Source organism: Echinops telfairi, unplaced genomic scaffold (assembly GCF_000313985.2).
Source record: "Echinops telfairi isolate 266 unplaced genomic scaffold, ASM31398v2 ScPeMD7_7421;HRSCAF=8459, whole genome shotgun sequence".
Classification (NCBI taxonomy): Eukaryota; Metazoa; Chordata; class Mammalia; order Afrosoricida; family Tenrecidae; genus Echinops; species Echinops telfairi.
The window spans coordinates 12,668,989-12,689,745 of record NW_022111321.1 but is presented as its reverse complement, the minus strand read 5'-3'; the positions used below and the strand labels follow the sequence as shown (position 1 = coordinate 12,689,745).

The following is a 20,757-nucleotide window of genomic DNA, read 5'->3' as shown; positions in this document are numbered from 1 at the left end:
GGGGGACGTGGGAGAGGAGGAGGTGGGAGAAAGGGAGGGGGGAGCCAACACACCCAGGGACAAGGAAACAAGGAGCTCTAAAATCAATGGCAAGGAGGGTGTAGAATTCCTGACGGGGTTTGCTCAAGAGCAAGGCAGCCGAGAAAGTACTGAGAGTCGAATGAAAGTCGAACATGACAGGGGGAAAGGAGGAAAGTTAAAAACTTGGAGGAAAGAGCTAGGAGGCAAAAGACATTTATAGAGGCATAAACATAAGCATGTACATATGCAAATATATTAATATATAATGATAGAGATATAGGTCTATGTACATATGTTTATAGGTTAAATATTAATGTAGCAGATGGGCATTGGGTCTCTACTCAAATACTCCCTCAACGCAAGAACATTTTGTTCTAATAACTTGGCATTTTGTGATGGTCAACTTCTCAATACAATCGCTAAAGTCAAAATGGGTGCACAAGCAACTATGGTGAAGAAAGTTGCTCAGTTATGAAAAGAGATAGCATCTGGGGTCTTAAAGGCTTGAAGGTAAACAAGCAGCCTTCCAGCAGAGAAGCAACAAACCCACATAGAAGAAGCACACCAGCCTGTGTGACCACGAGTTTTCAAGTGTATCAGGTATCAGGCATTTAAGACCCCAAACAAAGTACAGATAAGAGCTCTGACACACGGAATCCAGGACAGATAAACCCCTCAGGAACAGTAATGGAAGTAATACAAGGGTAGTGGGAAGGTGGGGGGAATAGGGGGAGAAACGGGGAACCAACTATAATGAGTGACATATAACAAACTCCCCTCAAGGGGGATGAACAACAGAAACATGGGCAAAGGGAGACAGTGGATGGTGTTAGATATGAAAATAATAATAATTTATCAGGGGTTCACAGAGTGGGAGGGGCAGAGGGGAAGGAAAAAAGAGGAAGTGATACCAAGAGCTCAAGAAGAAAACGTTTTGAAAATGATGATGGCAACATATGTACAAATGTGTTTGATACAATTGATGTATGGATCGTTATAAGAGCTATAAAAGCCCCAAATAAAATGACATATTAATGTTTTTAAGTTTGACAATAAAAAACCCCTACAAGGGAATTATTTGGTTGGTGAAGAGCTAACTTTTATGTACTTTTTGAAATCTCCATTTTAATATGTCACGTTTTCTTTTTTTAGGTTTTCCGAGTCTGGGTGATGCAGTGTTAAGCTAACAGAAATCTAACAGTTGACTGGTGTGAACCTACCAGTTGTTCTGCAGGAGAAGCTGAGGACCCCTGCTTCTGTAGGTTCACAGTCTTGGAACTCTCAAAAAGCAACTCTCCGTCCTATAAAGTCAACTGTGAGTCAGAATTGACTGGGTGGCAGCAGATTTGTGTTTGTTTGTTTGAATTATGGAAGTAACATGTTCTTATTGTAGAACGTTTTGAAAATGTAAAACTGTACCCAAGCGTGTTAGTCTCGGTAGACTAGAGAAACAAATTCACTGACACTCATATGTGTATAAGAGGGAGTTTTATCTATAAAGAGTAATTGTACATTAAGCAAGCATCTCAACCCAGCCCATGAGTCCAATATTAGCCCATATGTCTGCTACCAATCTATAAAGTTCTATTCAGACTCACAAAACACATGCAATGACGCCAAATGCAGGAAGATCACAGGCCAGTGGGTGCAAAGTCTTGTGGATCCAGTGGTGTTGCAAGTATCTCAGCACTGGCAGGGGTCTTCAGTTCCCAGGGCATGGGTCTATCAGTGTAATACCATGTCTTGTCAGTAGAGGGTCTCTCAGAGAGTGAGCAGTGAAGGAGAGTGTTTCCCGCCTCCAAGGAGGAAATACAGGCTGAGAATCCTCAGGGGAAGGCCATGACCACAGAGGCCTCATTGGCTATACCATGATCGACAGGCTAGACTCCACTCTTTCACTTGGAATCCTCTCAAATTGACAAAGGATTATATAACTACCACACCAAGTAACAAAAACTTCCCATCCCCTCACTACTTTTGTGTAATCATCGTTTAATAATGTTTCCTTTTTAATTTGGGCAACTATGTGGTATATTTACGCATATGAATGCACCAGATTCAAATTATAGTGGTATAAAATAGTTTCATCTGTTTACACTGACATCACATTATGAGCTTTTCTCCTAATGGTACAGATGGGATGTATCTCAGGAATGCAAACGGAGTTACCCCAGAGAGACAGGGACAGCAGAACAATCGGGCAGTGAGGTGAAGCTGAGCCGCAGGCCTTCCAAGGGGCCGTTGTCACTGATGCCTTCAGTTGACACCAAGAACACCTTCTGATGCCCATGCACTTGAGATACCGTGAAAGTGCTCAGGGCTTCCCAGAAATGCCAACGGCACCAGCTTTAAACACCGAAAAGCAGTTTTTTCATTTTACTGAACAGTCCAGGAACATTTTATTGCTCCTGTCCCTTACAGATAGAATTCTTAAGTCCAAGAAGTAATTTTCACATTCAGTCTAAATTTCTGTGAATTCAAAAAGGAATTAGAACTTGGCTCTTGAGATTCTTAGAGAAATATGTGATTCTAGGGAAACGGGGGATACCAGACACAAAAACTGTAAAATGGCAAGTAGTATAGAACAAAATTTTTAACCTGGGATTTAAACGACAAATGCTTTAGTACCTAAATTTAGTACCTAATTTAGCACTAAAGTAATGTTTTTTCAACATTTTAAAAAAAGAGATGTATACCCAGTCTAGTTCATGAGGCTTAGTGAGCATTTGAACAATGTGTTGTGAGTGTAATATAACAATCCAATTTGTAGGCATTTTAAGGTGCACTGGGGGTGCAGTGTAAAGTCTCTGCTACTAACCCAGAGGTCAGGGCTTCGACCCCACCAACTGCTCCACAGTGTTTCCTGAAAGATTTACAGGCTGGAGAACCATGTAGGGAATTCTACTCGGCTGCATAGGGTTGCAATGAGTTAAAGTGAGCTTCACAGTAGTGGGCTTAGTGCTTTTTATTTCCTGGCTGCTATTTGAAGGAGTTTTGCTCACTGTGTCCCTTTGTCTACCACCCAGTACTAACATTTTTCAAACCCAGGAAATGCGTTGCTCTTTCTGGGTAGTGTCGATTAGTTCAGAAAGACATCCGCTCCTCTGGACCTGAGTACAGCACTCCCCAAACTCTACCCTCATATTTTGAGGGTAGGGTCCATCTCTTTTTAACTACTGTAGCTTTAGGAAGAGGGCAGGATTTCTGACCTTCAAGTGGTCAAAAGTAATTAAATGTTAAATGAATGAATGATGGCAATACTGATGGATTTACCACCGTGTCTCTGAATGAAAAAGAAATCTAAAATCTGAAAAAGCGATGGCAGTTCCTTCTGCTTCTTTGCTCCTTGAGTTCAGGTTACGGCACTTCTTGGCTGATCCCACCGGTTTCCCCTTCAGTGAATCCGCATTGTCAGGACATCCTGAATCTTACTGTTTTTGCTTGGGTAGTTCGTCTTTTAGGGCTGCCGTAACAAATGATCACAAACTGAGTAGTTGAAAGCAAATGTATTCTTTTATAATTCTGGAGGCTGTCAAGTTCCACATCAATGCTTCACTAAAGGTATGCTTCGTTTTAGAGCTTAAATTCTGAGCAGCTGTTTACAGAAGGCTGTGGGTAGCAAAACAAAACCCAAAAACCCACATTCATTTGCAGAGTCCCTCCCTTGAATTCTTTCTGATCATTAATGCAGGATGTAGATAATCTTGCCCTCAGGCAGAGTGCATTGGCGAGGGAATTACCAGACCCTTCTCCAGCCAGTCTAGCAAAGTCTCTCCTAAGGGCTTGCTTGGGTGTCTCTGATGGAGACCATGTGCTGAGGACAGTACAGGGGGGTCACACGGTCATGAGTCATCCCTTATCCGTCATAACCTGACTGCCTTGGTAAGAAGGCCCTGTCTATAGTCCCACTGTCACTGTGATGTACTGACCGGTAGCCCATCATGAACTCATGACACCTTGCTTTGTTCCCTACTCGAATTATTCAACTCCTTCCAGACTGCCAATTCCCAGGCGCCATTATGACCTTGTCACAATGGCCTCCCTCATCCAGATGATGTATCTATGCCTTTGATCCCTTTTAAGACTTAATGGTCACTTCAAATTATATTTAATATTGAATCTCTTTTGTTTCCTAAAACCAGCTCTGTGGGAAAATCCTTTTTTGCTTCTCTTAGCTTCTTCTGGTGCTTGCTGGAAAATCTTGGCATTCTTTGGCTTGCAAAACACATCACCCTACTTTCAGCCTCCAGCTCCACTGCCCCCCACACCCTGTTCAAATTTTCCTATTAACCTAAAGTCAGATTAGCTCCAGGGCCCCTCTAATTCTCATCTTAATTACAGGATATTTTCAGATTGTAGTTCTATTCAAAAGGTCCAGGTGGATGGTGGACTTTTGGGACACTCATCAGTCATGTATAGTTTGTCCTCTAGACCCCTAAATTCATGTCCTTCCCATATGCAAAATACATCCAACCCATCCTGACATCCCCTAAAATCTTAACCCACTCCAGCAATAACTTTAATTCCTAAGAATCAACTGAAAAAAAAATCCTCTAATTCATCTACACCAGGTCTGAGTAAGACAATAGATATCATCCACCCTGAGGCAAATCCCGCATCTGCGAACCTGTGGAACTGAGAAAATAATGATCTGCTTTCACAGTGCAGTGAAGGAACGTTATAGGACAATCTACTGTCACTGAGTCCACTTAGACTCTTAGGAATCCTGTAAAGGACAGTGTAGAGCTGCTCCTTAAGGTTCCTTAGACTGTAAATATTTACAGAAGGGAGCAGCCAGCTTCATCTTTCTCTATGGAGCAACTGGTGCCGTCTGAACTGCCAGCCTTATGGTCAACAGCCAAGGCTTGGTTCACTCATCCACTGAGCCTCCTTATGGTATCGGATAGCTATTCTCATCTCCAAATGAAGACAATGGAAGGACTGAAATAAAGGGCAACTGGCAAGGGGCCCTGGTGGCACTGTGGGTTAGACATTGGTTTACTAATTACAAGGTCAGATGTTCAAGCTCACTAGCCACTCTGTGGGAGGAAAATGAGGCTGTCCTGTAAGATTTGGTTTCGGAAACCCTGTATAAGGCTGCTTTGAGTTGGGATTGACTCTATGGGTTTGGTCTAAAACAGTCTTTATCCAGCAAATTGAATGACTACTGTTGTGGCTGAGTGACATGTGTAACTTAGGGTTTCCACTGGAGTTTCCACTTCAATTGCACGCTCAAAGCCCACCCACTTGGTTCTAGTTGCCAATCACAGAGGACTGCTCTTTGTTGAGCAATGGCAGACCAGCTCTGGCTTGGGCAAGCCAGTGTACACCTCTGCCATCTAGTGGACATCTGTAGCTTCTCCAGAGAAATCTGAATTAACATTTCAGCCGCGGCCCCACCTCCCTAAATTTGTCCTCCCCCTAGAGTACTCATAATCTTACAGCTTTTATCATAAAATGTCTCTATGTTAAGCTTAGCTGTATAAATCCCATAGAAAAGTAATTTATGAATCCAATTTAAATTCTTCAGAAACTTAAAAATATTAAATATATTTTGTTTCCAGCCAATGTACAATTTTAGTGTTTCATAGAAACTGATGGTAAAAAGTCAAATGCATAGACTTTTGATTATCTCTTTTAAAAATTCTTTATCTTTATTTAGTTCCCATTTCTTTTGGATTCCTTTTGAAATGCCATCCTAATTAGTTTACATTCTTCATATTTCTTTCTCTCATTTTAGCCTTTACGCTCTTCCTCTAAGTGTTTAACTTCTTTGCTGTGATAAAACTCATTTGTTAAAAACACCAAACAAAATGCCAACCTGAACTCTTACAATTGGTTTGTTAAAAGGTGAAACTATAAATTGCTTGGCAGGCTATTGAAAGATGTATCTTACAGTAGCTCCTATAGAGAATAAAAATATGTGGCAAGCAATTGAATATTTAATACAATATTCAGAATTCATGCTGCCATTTTAATCTGAACTGTACCCATTTATTCACTCCTTCAAGATGCTTTTTAGTATTTTATTTATTGTCTGCTATCTGTTGGTGTGTGCTAGAGTAACTAGCAGGGTACCAGTACTGTAACCTTGCCCTGTTGGGTAGCTATAAGGAGGAACCAACTTGAAGGAGGTGGATTTTTTTTTTTCTTCCAGGAATTGCCCCTAAGTCTTAGTTCCATTAGTAGGGGGACTATTGCATATTATATGATAAACTTGTATAATATCTAATATACTCATGATAACTAAATTACATCTAATACAAATTTTTATCTTTAAAAATGGAATGCCTATACATTGACTTGAAATCATAGAAGACAAAAATGTATTAACAATTTTTATTTCATTAAATAATTATGAGAAAATGAGGTCCTAAATACTCTATTCCTCAAATACAATGTTTTAAATTGCTTACCTAAAACATGAACTTTTTTCAAAAGTGAACCAACTCACAGAAATAGTTATCGAAATATCCCATCTTCCTAAGAACTCCACGGCTACCTTGAAAGGTGCGTTGTGCTGCCATCACCCATTCTAATGAAAGCCCAATGAAGCACGCAACACGGAGGGATGCTGCGCCAATATTTGGAATTTATATTTCAACTGCAGACTGAGCATATTTAAAGCATATATTATTTAAAGCTGAAGTGATAGTTTCTTTTCGATGAGGCAGGTTTTGCTGTCATTAGGTTTTACTGATTTTTCAGAAACAGAGCTGCTCCACACTGAATCCACTGGTCTTGGTTGCCCCCGCATGGAACATCAATGTTGGTGACCACACGATCCCTGTCGGCACTAGTGTAGATGGGCAACGATATGCACTCATCAGGGGAATAGGGACCGTATGCACCCTGTTTAAAAGAAAAAGAAATGTTTTAAAATGCAGCAATATGATAAATTATTTTAGCAGATAACCCCAAAAATAACACAAAGTCTTTCCAAGTACCCATGTTTAGCATTTTCTTATGAAATGTTTTAAATACAAGTGTGTGTACATATAACAAAGACCAGTACAATAAACCTCCAATACGCAGCTGCATTAATGTTCAATTCATGGTCAGTGTATTTCATCAATAACAATTCACTAGCTCCCAATATTAGATTATTACAAAGCAAATCCTATACATTATAAAACTTTCAATTAGAGATATTTAAATATTAATAATCATTTTAACATATAAATTCCTCTTTGTATTATCCCATTAAAAATGTTTGCTAGAATTATAATCAAAATAAAAGTGCACACTAAATCTATAGGGTTTTCTTCTGGCAATTTGTTTGCTGGAGAATTGATACCAAAGAGTTTTCTACATTGTGAATTTTGTTGATTACATTTCCATTCTTCAGTGACCAGACCTTAGAAATATGCATTTTTGAAGAAAAATATCATGAATTCATAATTCCAACAGAAATTTAGAACTACCGTGTTTTTACTAAACACTGATGTTACTCAGCCAATTAATCACTAACTTTTCAGAGTTGGAATAAAACTAGAAATAAACTAGATGCGTCCTAGAATTGTGTAAGTGACTAAGCCATAGATGATAAGAATCATGATGCATTTGAATTATGGCGAATCTGCCACGGACCACCAGAGGAACAAACAAATCTGTCTTGGAATAAGTACAGTTAGAATGCTCCTATGTCGGACAGGGCAAGATATGACAAAATAATAATTTACAAATTATCAAGGGTTCATGAGGGAGGGGGTAGTTGGGAGGGAAGAGAAAAAATGAGGAGCTGATGCCAGGGGCTTAAGTGGAAAGCAAATGTTTTGAGAATGATGAGGGCAATGAATGTACAAATGTGCTTTACACAACTGATGTACGTATGGATTGTGATGAGTTGTATGAACCCCTAAATAAATGATTTTTTAAAAAAGCAAATGTTTTGAGAATGATGGCAACAAATGTACAAATGTGCTTGACACAATGGATGGATGGATGGGTTGGGATAAGAGTTGTATGAGCCCCTAATAACATGATTTTTAAAAAAAAGAAGAATGCTCCTAAGCAACTTGGCTAGTGAGACTTTGTCTCTTGTATTTTGGACACATTATCAGGAGGGCTCAGTCCTTCGAGAAGGATATTATGCTTGGTAAATAGGGAGTCAGAGAAGAGGGTGGCATCAATGAGATGGGTTGAAGCCATGGCTTCAACAATGGTTTCTAACATAGCTGTGAGACTGAAGGGGTCCTGAAGGGCAGATGCGCAACTGGGGAAGAAAAGAACAACAGACAGTGGGTCCAGAGCTCACCCTTCCCCATGTCAGGATCAGGAGAAAGAGCGAATATATTTTCCAAAGGGTTTATATAGTCTTGGGATAAGCAGGTCCCATCAATCACATCCATAGCAAGTTGGGCAGTATCTTAACCTTAGAGGTCCCTTAGCTCATTGGGGGAGTAACCCAAGACCAGGAGCAGAGGCAGGCAGAGGGGAGTCTACCGCCCTATGAGCTGGGAGAACAATAGAACTTGTTTGTTTTTAGAGATAGGTAGCCTTCGGCTGCAGAGAGAGCAGCCATATGCTTGTAAGAGGCATCTTTAAAGTAGCGCTATTAAAAATAATAATCATAACAAAGTAGCACTATTATGGGGTAGGGGGACATTGTGGGGATGATTTTTAGAGAATGTGACTGGGAGACATCTCTACCTCACAAACATGAAGGTCTTCCTCTACCAGAGTTGGCCTTCCAAACTTCTATTATGAGCACAAAGAATTTGGCAGCATACATTCTTTCCAGGTCCTCAGTTTCCCACATGGAGCAATGATTGAGAAGACGGCACAGAACCCAGGAATGTTTCGGTCTGTTATACACGGGGTGGCTTTGGAAACATTGATGGCATTTAAACAACGACCACCTACTTAGGAAGCAGCAGAGTCGTCAAGTTCTCACGGATGAAATGATTCCTAAATGGGGTTTCAGAATAATTCAGGATTTGGAGTCAAGAGAATTTTCAACAATTATCAGTAACTTCTTAAGCTATTTTCTCTTTTTAATTCTGCTTAAGTGGCAAACCCTTAAGGCTCACAAACTACTGTAATTGTCAACTCCTTACACACTTCTGAAGTTAATAACATAATGCAGGCTTTACTTAGGTGCTGTCCATTGTTGAGCGCAGAGCAAATATTAAGCACGTGCAGGCCTGCAGTGATCTGCATCTATGAAGCATTTCTTTCTCATTCCAGGGCAGGTCTTAGGTTATCTATCTCTCTTTGTTTCACTGATGTTTTCTTTGCTTCTGGAAACTTTTTAACCCACTCCATCCAAGAGTTTCTAATATGATCCCTTTTGGAGAAATTGGTAGTGATAGCAGGGCACCGTCTAGTTTCACTGGTCTTGGGGTCCTGGAGAGACGCATAGTTGTACCATAGATGACCACTCATGAGTTAAGAACCCAGTTGCTACTGACCAAAGTAGGATGTAGAATAATGTCTTTGTGGATTAAGTTAAGCCAATTGACCTTGGTGTGCCTGGAGACCATGATCCAGAGACCCAAGTCCATCAACGGATTTAGTTACATCTAAGAAGTTTTCATAACTTTCCCCTTTCTATGCCTCAATACATTCATGGATATATTTGCAGGAAAGGTAAATGTCCATGCTTATGTTCCAATATCCTCTGTCAAACCCATATATATTCATAAGTATACTACCACTCTCTCCCTATTCAGCCTACATGTCTGCCCATGTGTCTACTCATCAATGACTGTGGTTGTCGGCTTGTGTCTATAACATCATTATCCCTGTTGCTCCTCTCAGTGCCTGCCCCAGCCCTTCATCAATTTGTGACCTCCTTCTCATTGTGTATCACTTTCCCCTTCACCTAAGTTAACCCATGCTACCATCTGGCCAGTGATAAACTTCCTCCTTTGCCTTTCATCCCTGGTAACAACCAAAGAATATTTATTTTTGTGTGAAAACTTTTTCTTGACTTTGTACAACAATAGTCTCACACAGTATTTGTCCCTTTGTGATTGACTCAGTTCACTCAGCGTAGTATCCCCCAGGTTTGTCTATGTTATAGGCTGTCTGACAGATTCATCCTCAGTCTTTAACACTGTCCGTCAGCTTCTTTAACCATTCTTTCACTGATGGTAATTTAGATTATTTCCATCTTTGTGCTAATGTGACTCGTGCTGTGATGGACATGGGTGTACACAAATCTATTAGCTCTTATAACTTAAGGGTGCATATCATGTAGAAGGATGCTATTGCAATTAGTATGTTATTGCAATTTCCAACTTTTTAAGGAAGCACCACACTGTGTTCCCAGTGGTTGTACCACTTTACAGCCCACAAGCAGTAGATGAGGGCTCCAGTGTCTCCACGCTATTTTTAAAAAGCTAGCTTTGGCTTTTTACTGTTTTTCTTTTTTTGTTTGCTTTTTGCTTTGCTATTTATGTTGGAGTGAGGTGATAAATCATTGCTGTTTCAATTTATCTCATTTAATGGGTAATTAGCACAGCCTTTTTTATGCCACGTTGTGGGGACTCTACATTTATCCATATTTTAAAATTGGTAACCTTTATAGTTTTAGGTTTTACATTTAGGTCTTGGATCCAACTGGAGTTCATTTTTGTCTATGGTGTGAGATAATAGGTCCTGTTTCATTCTTCTGAAAATGGATACACAATTTTGTCAGCATTAATTGTTAAAGAGAAAATCTCTTTTCCATTTGATGAGCTTAGGTTTTTTTGTCAAAGCTATCCATAGGTGGACGCATTTACTCTGGGGATCTCAATTCTACCCCATTTCCCTGAGTCGGCTGTTGTGCCAGTGCCAGGTTGTTTTGACTACTGTGGCTGTGTACTTCAGTTTTGAGAAGCGGAAGTATCAACTATCGACTTTCTACTTAGTTTTCTTAGCAGTGCTTTGCTTAGCCAGGGTGACTCCTTTCCATAGAAAGCTGGTGATTGGATTCTTCAAAGCTTTAAAGAATGAGGTTGGAATCTGGATTGAGATTGCTTTGTATCTGTAGATCCTCTCAGTAGCATTCCAGTGTTTGACATGTTAAGACAATGGTGAGTCTTCCTATCCATGAGGGCACAGCATATTCCTCTCTTTATGTAGCTCTCCCGTGGCTTCTGGCAGCGGTGGTTTGTAGTTTTCTTTCCATATACCTTTTGGCTCTATAGCCAGAACCAAGTCTTCCCAAGTATCCCATCATGAGTAGCTATTGTACAGTGAGTAGGTATTGTTTTCTAACTTCTTTTTCAGAGTTCTCTCTGTTAATGTAAAGGAATGCGACTAATTTTTGTATGTTGACCTTGGCCACTTTACTGAATCTTTCAATTAGTTCTAATTATCTTCTTGTTGAGTCTAATGTAGTCACACTAAAAGGAGATATTTACTTATTGCTGTTGATAGGTATGTTGGGTCCAGATCCACTCACTGTGACCCTATTTACCACACCGCAAAACACAGCCAATCCTGCGTCATCCTCAGTCACTGCTATGCCTGAGGCCAGTGTGCCGCCTCACTGAGGGCTGCCCACATTAGCACTGACCCTTTACTTTGTCATCAAGCATGATGTCCTACGCCAAGGAGTAGTCCCTCCTAATCAATTCTCCAACATTATGGAAATGAAATGTTCACTTCTAACAAGCACCCTGGCTGTACGTCCACCAAGGCAGACCTGGCTATTTTTTCTGGCAGCCCATGTACCACTCAGTATTCCTCACCAACGCCGCAATTCAAATGCCGACGTTCTTTCTGTGCCGTTCTCATTCACTGCCTAGCAGCTGGCTCGGATTAGGGGCACCTTTGTCCTCAAAGTGACATCTTTGCTTTTAGCACTTTAAATGGGTGTTCTGAAGCATACTTTCCCAGTGTAATACATCATTTGACTTCTTGACAACTGCTCCCATGGATATTGATTGTGGATCCAGGTAAAAATAAATTCTCAATAACCACAATCTTTTCCTGTTTATCATGATGCTGCCTTTTGATCCAGTTATGAAGAAGTTTGCTTTGTTATGTTGAGGTCTAACCATACTGCAACACTTGTCTGTTAGTCTGTCATACTATGATGGCTTGTGTGTTGCTGTGATGCTGGAAGCTATGTATCTGATATTTCAAATACCAGCAGGGTTACCCAAGGTGAACAGGTTTCAGAAGAGGTTTCAAACTAAGAATAAACAGGCTGTCATGTCAAGAGGAATAAGCCACTGAAACCATTGTGAACAGCAGTGGAACACTGTCAGATACTGAAACCCTCATGACCAGCAATAGAGTGTGGTCAGAGACAGTGCCGGAGGACGAAGCCCTCAGGTCTGAAGGCACGCATAATGTGGAGGGTGCAGCAGGGGTCCTCAAACTTTTTAAACAGGGGGCCAGTTCACAGTCCCTCAGACCTGTAGGAGGGCCGGACTATAGTTTTAAAAAACAAACAATGAACAAATTCCTATGCATGCTGCACATATCTTATTTTGAAGTGAAAAAACAAATGGGGCAAAAACCCCTGGCGGTCCGGATAAATGTCTTTGGTGGGCTGCATGTGGCCCGCGGGCCGTAGTTTGAGGACGCCTGATGTAAAGCCTGGAGTAAAGACTTCAGGGCCTTCATTTCCTGAAGGGGGAAAGCTCAAAATGAGAAGAAACAGTTGCAAACTTCTATTAAAAATTGGCACTTGGAAAGTACGAAGTATGAATCTAGGAAAATTGAAAGTCATCAAAAATGAAATGGAACACATAAAGATTGATATTCTAGGCATCCCTGAAATTGTCCATTTTGAATCAGAAAATCATATTGTTAACTAGGCTGGGAATGACAGATTCAAAAGGAATAGTGACAAATTCTTCATGAAAAGGACATTTCAAGATCTATCTTGAAATACAATGCTGTGATAGGATATCTATCCAAATACAAGGAAATCTAGTCAATTCTAATATTCAAATTCATGCACCAATCACTAAAGCTGATGATGAAGAAAGTGAAGATCTTACCAACATCTTCAGTCTCAAACGATCAAATGTGCACTCAAGATGCACTGACAATTACTGGAATGCAAAAGTTAGAAATCAAGAAGGAAGAGTGGTTGGAAAATATGACCCTGGCGACAGAAATGAAGCTGGAAATCACGTGAGAACTTTGCAAGACCAATGACTTGCTCAGAGCTAATAACTTTTTCAACACAAATGGCTACTATATACATGGTCTTCCCCAGATGGAATACATAGAAATCAAAATGGCTACATCTGTGGGAGAGGCATGGAGAAGCTCACTATCAGTAGCTAAAACCAGGCTGACTATGGAACAGACCATCAACTAATCATATGGAGATTGAAGCTGAAGAAAATTAAAACAAGTGCACAAGAGCAAAGATAGGACCTGAATGTATCCCACCTGAATTTCGAGACGATCTTAAGAACAGGTGTGATGCACTGACTGCCAATGACAGAGGACCTGAATGAGTTGTGGGCTGACATTAAGAACATCATGTCAGTCTGAAGAACGTAAGAGGTCATTAAGAAGACAGGAACAGGGCCCGAGGAAGTCTGATGCTCGTGCGCTTCCCACCCAGGGCAGTCAGCCGTTTCGCCTGGGAAGCCTGGCTTTGTTCCCTCCCAGTCTGGGCTGTTGGCATTCTGCTAACCCTGGCCTTGGGCCAGACATTTCAATTTCAAGAACATACTCACCTCTAATCTCGGGCACTGAACAAGGCTCTTTCACCCCTCAAGTTTTAATCTGTGCCTTATACATCTTGAGCAAATCTTCTAGGACTGAGAAGCAGCAGTAAACATGGAGGTCTCCCAAGAGTTAGGCTACACATGGGTCCCAAACGAATGTACTTATAGTCTGCTCCAGACCAAAGTTATTTTATTTACTCCAAAAAACTTCCCCAAGCCAGTTCTTGCCTACAGAGGCAACTTTACTGTTACTTGTCCACCATCAAAGAAAAGGAGCAGTTATCAGCCTGGACTTGGGGCCCAACACTTACTACACCCCAGGACCAGAATTGGAATTGGCTCTGTCTCGGGCTCTGGTTCAGGAGCCTCATGTTGGGGACCCTTCACTTCAACCTACTGCCTGTGGCTAGGGGCTGGAATAACAGCTCCCAGGAAAATCTGGGTTTACTCTGGGAAATCCTGGTCAAAGCACAAAGACCCAGTGAATCTCCAGCCATGCGAAACCTGAGCCTGACTGAGATGCCTCCCTTTGCTTCCCTCCTGGTGATAACCCACAACATGGAGGAGCGCCACTCTTCATCCCAAAAGGTGCCATCCCTGTGCCTAAGGTGTTTTGCAAGAACCTCTGCCACCACCACCAGCTGTTCATCAACATCCGGATCTAGGTTGACATAAATGGGCCATTGCGCTCACAGGACTCATGCTGAACCACTGCCACGGAGGAGGAATGTCCTTTCTCCCGACTACCTCTTCTCAATGGCTCCACTGAAGCTTCCACACCAGCGCTGATGAGTGCAACTGACCCAGCGGTCTCCCAAGCTGTCTGTATTCCCACCAAACTGCCCCGTGTCTATGGTCCGTCACAACAACGATGACAACATCATTTTACAACAGTATGAGGTAGTGGTTGAGTGTGGATATGAGACAGTTGCCAAAAATAGGGGCAGAATGAATATTTCTAGAACCCGTTTTCTAATAAAGCTACTTAGAAGAAGACAGGAAGAAATGATCAAAGTGGATGTCAGAAGAGACTCTGAAACACGTTATTAATCACAGAGTGGCTGAGGCAAATGGAAGAACTGACGAAGTCAAGGAGCTACACAGAAAATGTCTAAGGGCAGTTGAGAACAAAGTATTATGATGAAATGTGATGAGACCTAGAGTTAGAACCAAAACGATGAGCCCACTCAGCCGATCTTAAAATGACAGAACTAAAGAAAAACTCAAGCTTAGAGTTGCAATACTGGAAAAGAACTAGTTGATATCCAACCATTTCAAGAAGTAGCATATGATCAAGAACCAAGGTACTGAAGGAAGAAGTTCAAACTGCACTAAAATCATTAGCCAAAAACAAGGCTCCAGGAATTAATGTAATACCAGTTGAAACGTTTCAATAAGCTGGTGAAGCACAGAAAGCATTCAGTCGTTTATGTCAGGAAGTTTGGAAGATAGTCACTTGACCAACTGACAGAGAGAGATCCACATTTGCGATCATTCCAAAGAACGGGGGCCCAAAAGGCAGAAATGCTATCATTAATACTAGTTGAAAGTAAAATTGTGCTGAAGATCATCTAACAATGGTGGCAGCAGTCCATTGACAGGGAGCTGCCAGTAAGTGCCTGAGGTTCCGTTTGCTTTCAGCAAAGAAGGTTGTGTCATCTACATATTGAAGATTATCAATGAGCCTTCCTCTAATCCTGGTGCCACATTCTTCTTCATCTAGCTGAGCCTACTTTAGTCATTTTCACTGTTAACAAAATTCCTTGAGTATATAGATTTCCATGAATATTGTTCAAATGGATTAAATTCTTATGTTGTAATTCTTTTGTAACAGAAAAAGGATAGACCCTGCTGGGTTGCCATGTTTGAATGAAATGAAAATCTTACTAATAATTACTAACAAATATACTAAGTGTTAAATTAATGCAAAAAAGGGAGCATATCAGAAAGGTTTCAAAAAATTCATATCATAATACATGTAAATAAATTAGATTATATAATTAAAGTTTAATCATTGGAAATATTCACATTGGGATAAATTATCTAAAAAATTAATGTTTTCATATGCCATACCTTTCAAAAGTGTGGTTCCAGTTTGAAATTTTATATATTTGGTTAGAATTTTCATCATGAAGAAATAATGTGAGTGTATGTTATATTATATTAGTGGAATATTTAATGATTAACAAACACAGTTGAAAGATGCCTTCACCAGCATTATATTTAATCTTTAATTCTCATTGAGAATTACTAATTCCAACTTTGCTAACTGACAAAGTATAATGCCTTTAAAATAGAAGCAATGTTACAGCTTCCCTGCCAATAAAAAGTCTTGAATGTTGTTGTTCGTATCCGGTAATTAGCAAAATATAGTGATGAGGCGTCACAGATAAGAACTGCTGCGTATGACCAAGCATCTGGAGCACCTGTTAGCTTCCCTAGTGAGTCCAAGGAAAAAGTCTGGACGTCTCTACACAAAACACTTTCCCCCTGCTTGTTCCAAGGGGAGTGGCTTAAAACTCTGTCTCCTACAAATAGCACGGGCGACAGACTGATGTCTGAGAGACAGCATTCTGTTTTACAAGGCAAACAGTGAGACTCCATTAGGCAACTCAATACCTTGTGTATGTACATATTCTGCTCCTTCTACCCAGAATGTATTCTCCTCTCCCTTTAACTTTTGTTGTATTTTGTAATTCAAGAGAAGATGCCCCTCTAAGAGCTGAACTGATGTACCTTCACCTGCCCACACAAACGAGAATTAAGTCCTCCCTCAGCTCCCTAAGCACGCTATGTAACCCTATATAACTGCACTTCTGTGAGCTGTGATTGTTTCTTTACCTATACCCTCCTTCACTGAAAAGTAGACTCTCTAGCTCCAGTGATGAGCATAATAGCTGGTATGTTTGAACACCACCAGTGTGAAGTAGAAACTATAAAGCATTAGATAGCATGAAATAGAAGAATTATTACCATACCATGGTAAAAAAAATTTAAAACATTGACAACAGGTTGAAATAGACTTAACCCCTTGAGATATTGCACAAGGCGCTTTACACAAAGGAATTTATTGTGAGACCGTCTTCTTGGGATGGTCTTGTGGAAACACAATCTCCATTTGTAGAGTAAGACAGTGGTTCAATGCAGTTAGGTAACTTGGGAGCTAAGGTGGGGAATTTTCTTCTGGAGGACACAAAATTTGTGTGTTCCACACCACTTAGCAATATACCCATATTCTTTCTTACTTAGGGAGCAAGAAACCCAATCTGAAAGCAATATGATGATATGGAAAATAGGAGGCTCACTTCTAGAAGGAAAAGAGGGAAATTAAAGTGAAGAAGCAGATTATTTCAGTTATATGTCTGGAAAAGTTTGCACACATAAAGAGACATCTCATTTTTAGTGAACCATTTAGAAAGAAAGACTTACAAATGTCATCAGTTACATAAAAAAAATCCAATGATCATTAGTCATCTCATTTATAAGTTAAACATCCCAACTCATTTTATGTCTCTTTACATGAGCTATTTTTCAAATTACTTTTATTTTTCTATCTGGATCCTAATTTTTTTAAGGTGCTGTGACTAAAACTGTATAGAAATGATTATAGTTAAAGTAAAGTATTGTGAAGGGAGCAATTCCTAATCTTGGAAGGACACATAGCTTTTCATACAAGCCAGCGTGACTGGCTTTGTAACAGCACCGCATTCCTGATTTGCATTCAGTAAGTGGTCAGTTATCTGGGCACTGCTCCAGATCATTTTCATTTACATTAATGCCCAGTCACCTATTTCTCATGCTCTATTTTCATTGCTAGGATCGGTCCTTAAAGAAACCAGCTTGTATTTGTCCCTCTACCTTCCCCCTACTGATTCATTTATGGCTATTATATGAATTTTAAATCTGTTTGCTAGAGATAAACACTTTACATAATTTGGATTCATTTGAATTCATCTCTTCCATCATACAAAACTTCATATGTGATAGGTAACAAACATTATAGATTTCAAACTTTACTTTTACGTATCGCTTCTTATTTGGTTCTTCCACCTAAGATAAGAATCTGAGTAAGCCAAAATGTACTTTTTGGTAGAAATATCTTATAGGAACTAATAGCCAGATTGAACTAAAGCCAGGCTTCTTTCAAACTCTCCCCCTCTTCTACCTGATACATCATTCTAATATGAAGGGAATATGCTGATCTGAAAAAAGAAAGAGGAGTTCACAGAAATACATGCTCTTTAACATTCTGAGCAATGTCTGCTAATCACTGCTAGCTTTATTAGCTTAATTGTTGCTGTTACTTTTTTCAAATATTGTGAAGCTTTGGTTTTATTCTATAAAGAGAGTAACTGTACCAGAAAACTCAGTACATTGATATTTCCCAATGAACAAAGTCATTTTTACTATAATTAGCAATAGAGTAGATATTAGGTATATGCTCAAAATCCTAACATTGTTCAATATACTCATACTTGCATTTTCACACATCATTGCAAAGACAAACTGATGTGTTCCATCTACAACTATGTCCCGTTTGAAGGGCAGCTAGTCCCAATTGCCATTGTTGAAAGCTTTCTAGGTTACTGAAGGTTTTAAAAGGGAAGAAAGTTAACTAAATAAGTCTCTATCAAGACAGTTTTCTTCATTTATCTGTTTACACCAACACAGTGGCACAGCATGATACAAAGGCAGAGTTGTATCAATATCTTCATTCTGTCCCTTTGTGTGTGCATAGCTGTGGGAAGTGATCCAGCTAGTCTGGGCCGACACTGCTTCATTTTAAAATAGGCGTGACCCTTCCTCCCTTCGGTTGCTCTTAGGAATAAATGAGGTAAAGTATTATTAGGGGCTCATACAACTCTTATCACAATCCATAAACACATCAATTGTGTAAAGCGCATTTGTACTTCATTCTCAAAACATTTTATCTCCACTTAGACCCCCGACATTAGGTCATTTTTCCCCTCCCTCCCTGCTCCCCCCTCCCTCATGAGCCCTTGATAGTTTATAAATTGGTATTTCGTCATATCTTGCCCTGTCCGACGTCTCCCTTCACCCACTTTTCTGTTGTCCGTCCCCCAGGGAGGAGGTCACATATAGTCCCTTGTAATCGGTTCCCTCCTTCCTACCCACTCTCCCTCCACCCTCCCTGTTTCGCCACTGACACCACTGGTCCCGTAGGGCTCATCCGCCCTGGATTCCCTGGATTTTCAGTTCCTATCTGTACCAGTGTACCTCCACTGGTCTAGCCAACCTTTTGTTACATCGCACCCTGACTGGCTCATGTCCTCCCTGAGACCCCTCTGCAAGGGGATCTCCAGTGGCCTACTAATGGGCTTTGGTTCTCCACTCCGCACTCCCCCCATCATTCACTATGGTAATATTTTTTGTTCGGATGATGCCTTATACCTGATCCCTTCGACACCTTGTGGTTGCATAGGCTGGTGTGCTTCTTCCATGTGGGCTTTGTTGCTGTTTTATTATTGTGATGAAAATTAAGCCATATTTTTGCTTACTAGACTATGAAATCTCTAAAAAGAACACATATTGTTATTGTTTCAATAGCATACTGGTTTTTAAATGCCCTCTGCATCTTAAAAACAGTAAAGATGAAATATTTTGACTGCAAATGTAACATGTGTCCAAATGCACAGGAGGTTAGGAATAATAAACAAAGCCACACAAGCCATAGATACCCTATTTTAAACCAACAAATTTAAATTGATGATCTTAAAATGTGTTCCTGTTAAAAATGTTACCTGTGGAATCCAGCCCATGCAGCATGGGAGAACAGAAGACACACTAGGAGAATCATGCTGATTTTCAGAAAGCTGATTTCCATCAAAACTGCAACCTTCCAGTAGTAAGCCACTGATCTGCCATGGAAACATAAATCATTAAAATACATATGAAACTCTGAAATGCCAGGAGTTGCTATATTATGTCTTACTTAGAGAATACAGGTGACACTTTTCTTTGAGGCTATACATTTCAAATAATATAAAAACAAAGACTTTGGTATGTTATCTGCAAATAAAAAGATAAGACCTAGACCTCTGTCAGTATGAACTTCCTTCAGTCGGAGTTCTCATTTTTAGAAAACGTTTCAGAAATAAATATTTATAAATGTCATCAGTTACCTAACTGCAGGTGCCTTGGCATTAGATTAATAGAAATATAATGGCAAAGGCACAAATGTTATTCTCTTTCCCCAGGAAGGGCAAAATAAAGCATAATTAGAAAACACGCATCTTTTCCCTATTGGAATTTTGACATTATAAAAAAGAGAGAGAACAAAATTGAAAAGGTTGACTGCAAAATTTCTTGGCATGTCATGCAGAAATAAAAGAATAATAAAGGAGAAAGACAACCATCTTCTCTAAATTGATCTTAGTTTTAGAAATTCTGAAAGTGAAATAAATGTAGTTTTAGTAACATTAATTTGCTATTTCTTATTTAAAGGTGCTTCTGTTTTCATTTATTTTTGTAGTGCTAGTGTACCCTGGCCTTATTCAAAGGCAACACATGTAGAATCAGTACTCTGTAGTGATAGTTTTTTCAACATTTTTACTTCAAAGCAACATTTATATTCTTTTAATTTGAACTTCTTATGAAAATGGAAACAATCTCAAATATTATGTAATACCTTCAAGGTTAAACAAACTAAATGAAATATACATTTTGGAGTCAAGGGAACATTTTAAGTAGAAAGCGTTAACAAACTGGTTTTTGGTTAAAGTTAGGAAATTGTTTAAGTACTAGGAGATTATGCCTTAACAAATTAGTTTTAATTAGCTACTGCACTACACTAATTTTTTATAAGATTAGTATTACTAGGAAAGGTAAGTAACTTGATAATGAAAGATGGGATAAAACAGGAAATTTCTGATTAAGCTATACCACTAGAGCAGTGGTTCTTAACCTTCCTAATGCCGTGACCCTTTAACACAGTCCCTCATGTTGTGTTGACCACCCAACCATAAAATTATTTTCGTTGCTACTTCATAACTATAATTTTGCTACTGTTATGAATCAGGGAACCCCTGTGAAAGGGCTGTTCGAGCCCCAAAGGGGTCGCGACCCACAGGTTGAGAACCGCTGC

General features: G+C 39.8%; 1 protein-coding gene and 1 pseudogene across 1 annotated transcript in view; one reads left to right on the top strand and one right to left on the bottom strand.

Annotated features, from left to right (window-relative positions):
• Window positions 1-6,345: 6,345 nt before the first annotated feature.
• Window positions 6,346-20,757, bottom strand: part of DYNC2H1 (dynein cytoplasmic 2 heavy chain 1) — a 298,686-nt gene continuing 284,274 nt past the window's right edge. Inside the window, exons 89-90 of the mRNA XM_030887685.2 lie at window positions 19,415-19,531; window positions 6,346-6,873 (exon numbers count right to left, since the gene is read on the bottom strand). Coding sequence (XP_030743545.1) covers window positions 6,715-6,873; window positions 19,415-19,531 — 276 coding nt within the window. The 3' untranslated portion in view covers window positions 6,346-6,714. The remainder of the gene's footprint in view (window positions 6,874-19,414; window positions 19,532-20,757) is intronic.
• On the top strand, window positions 13,524-14,702 carry LOC115872243 (annotated as a pseudogene).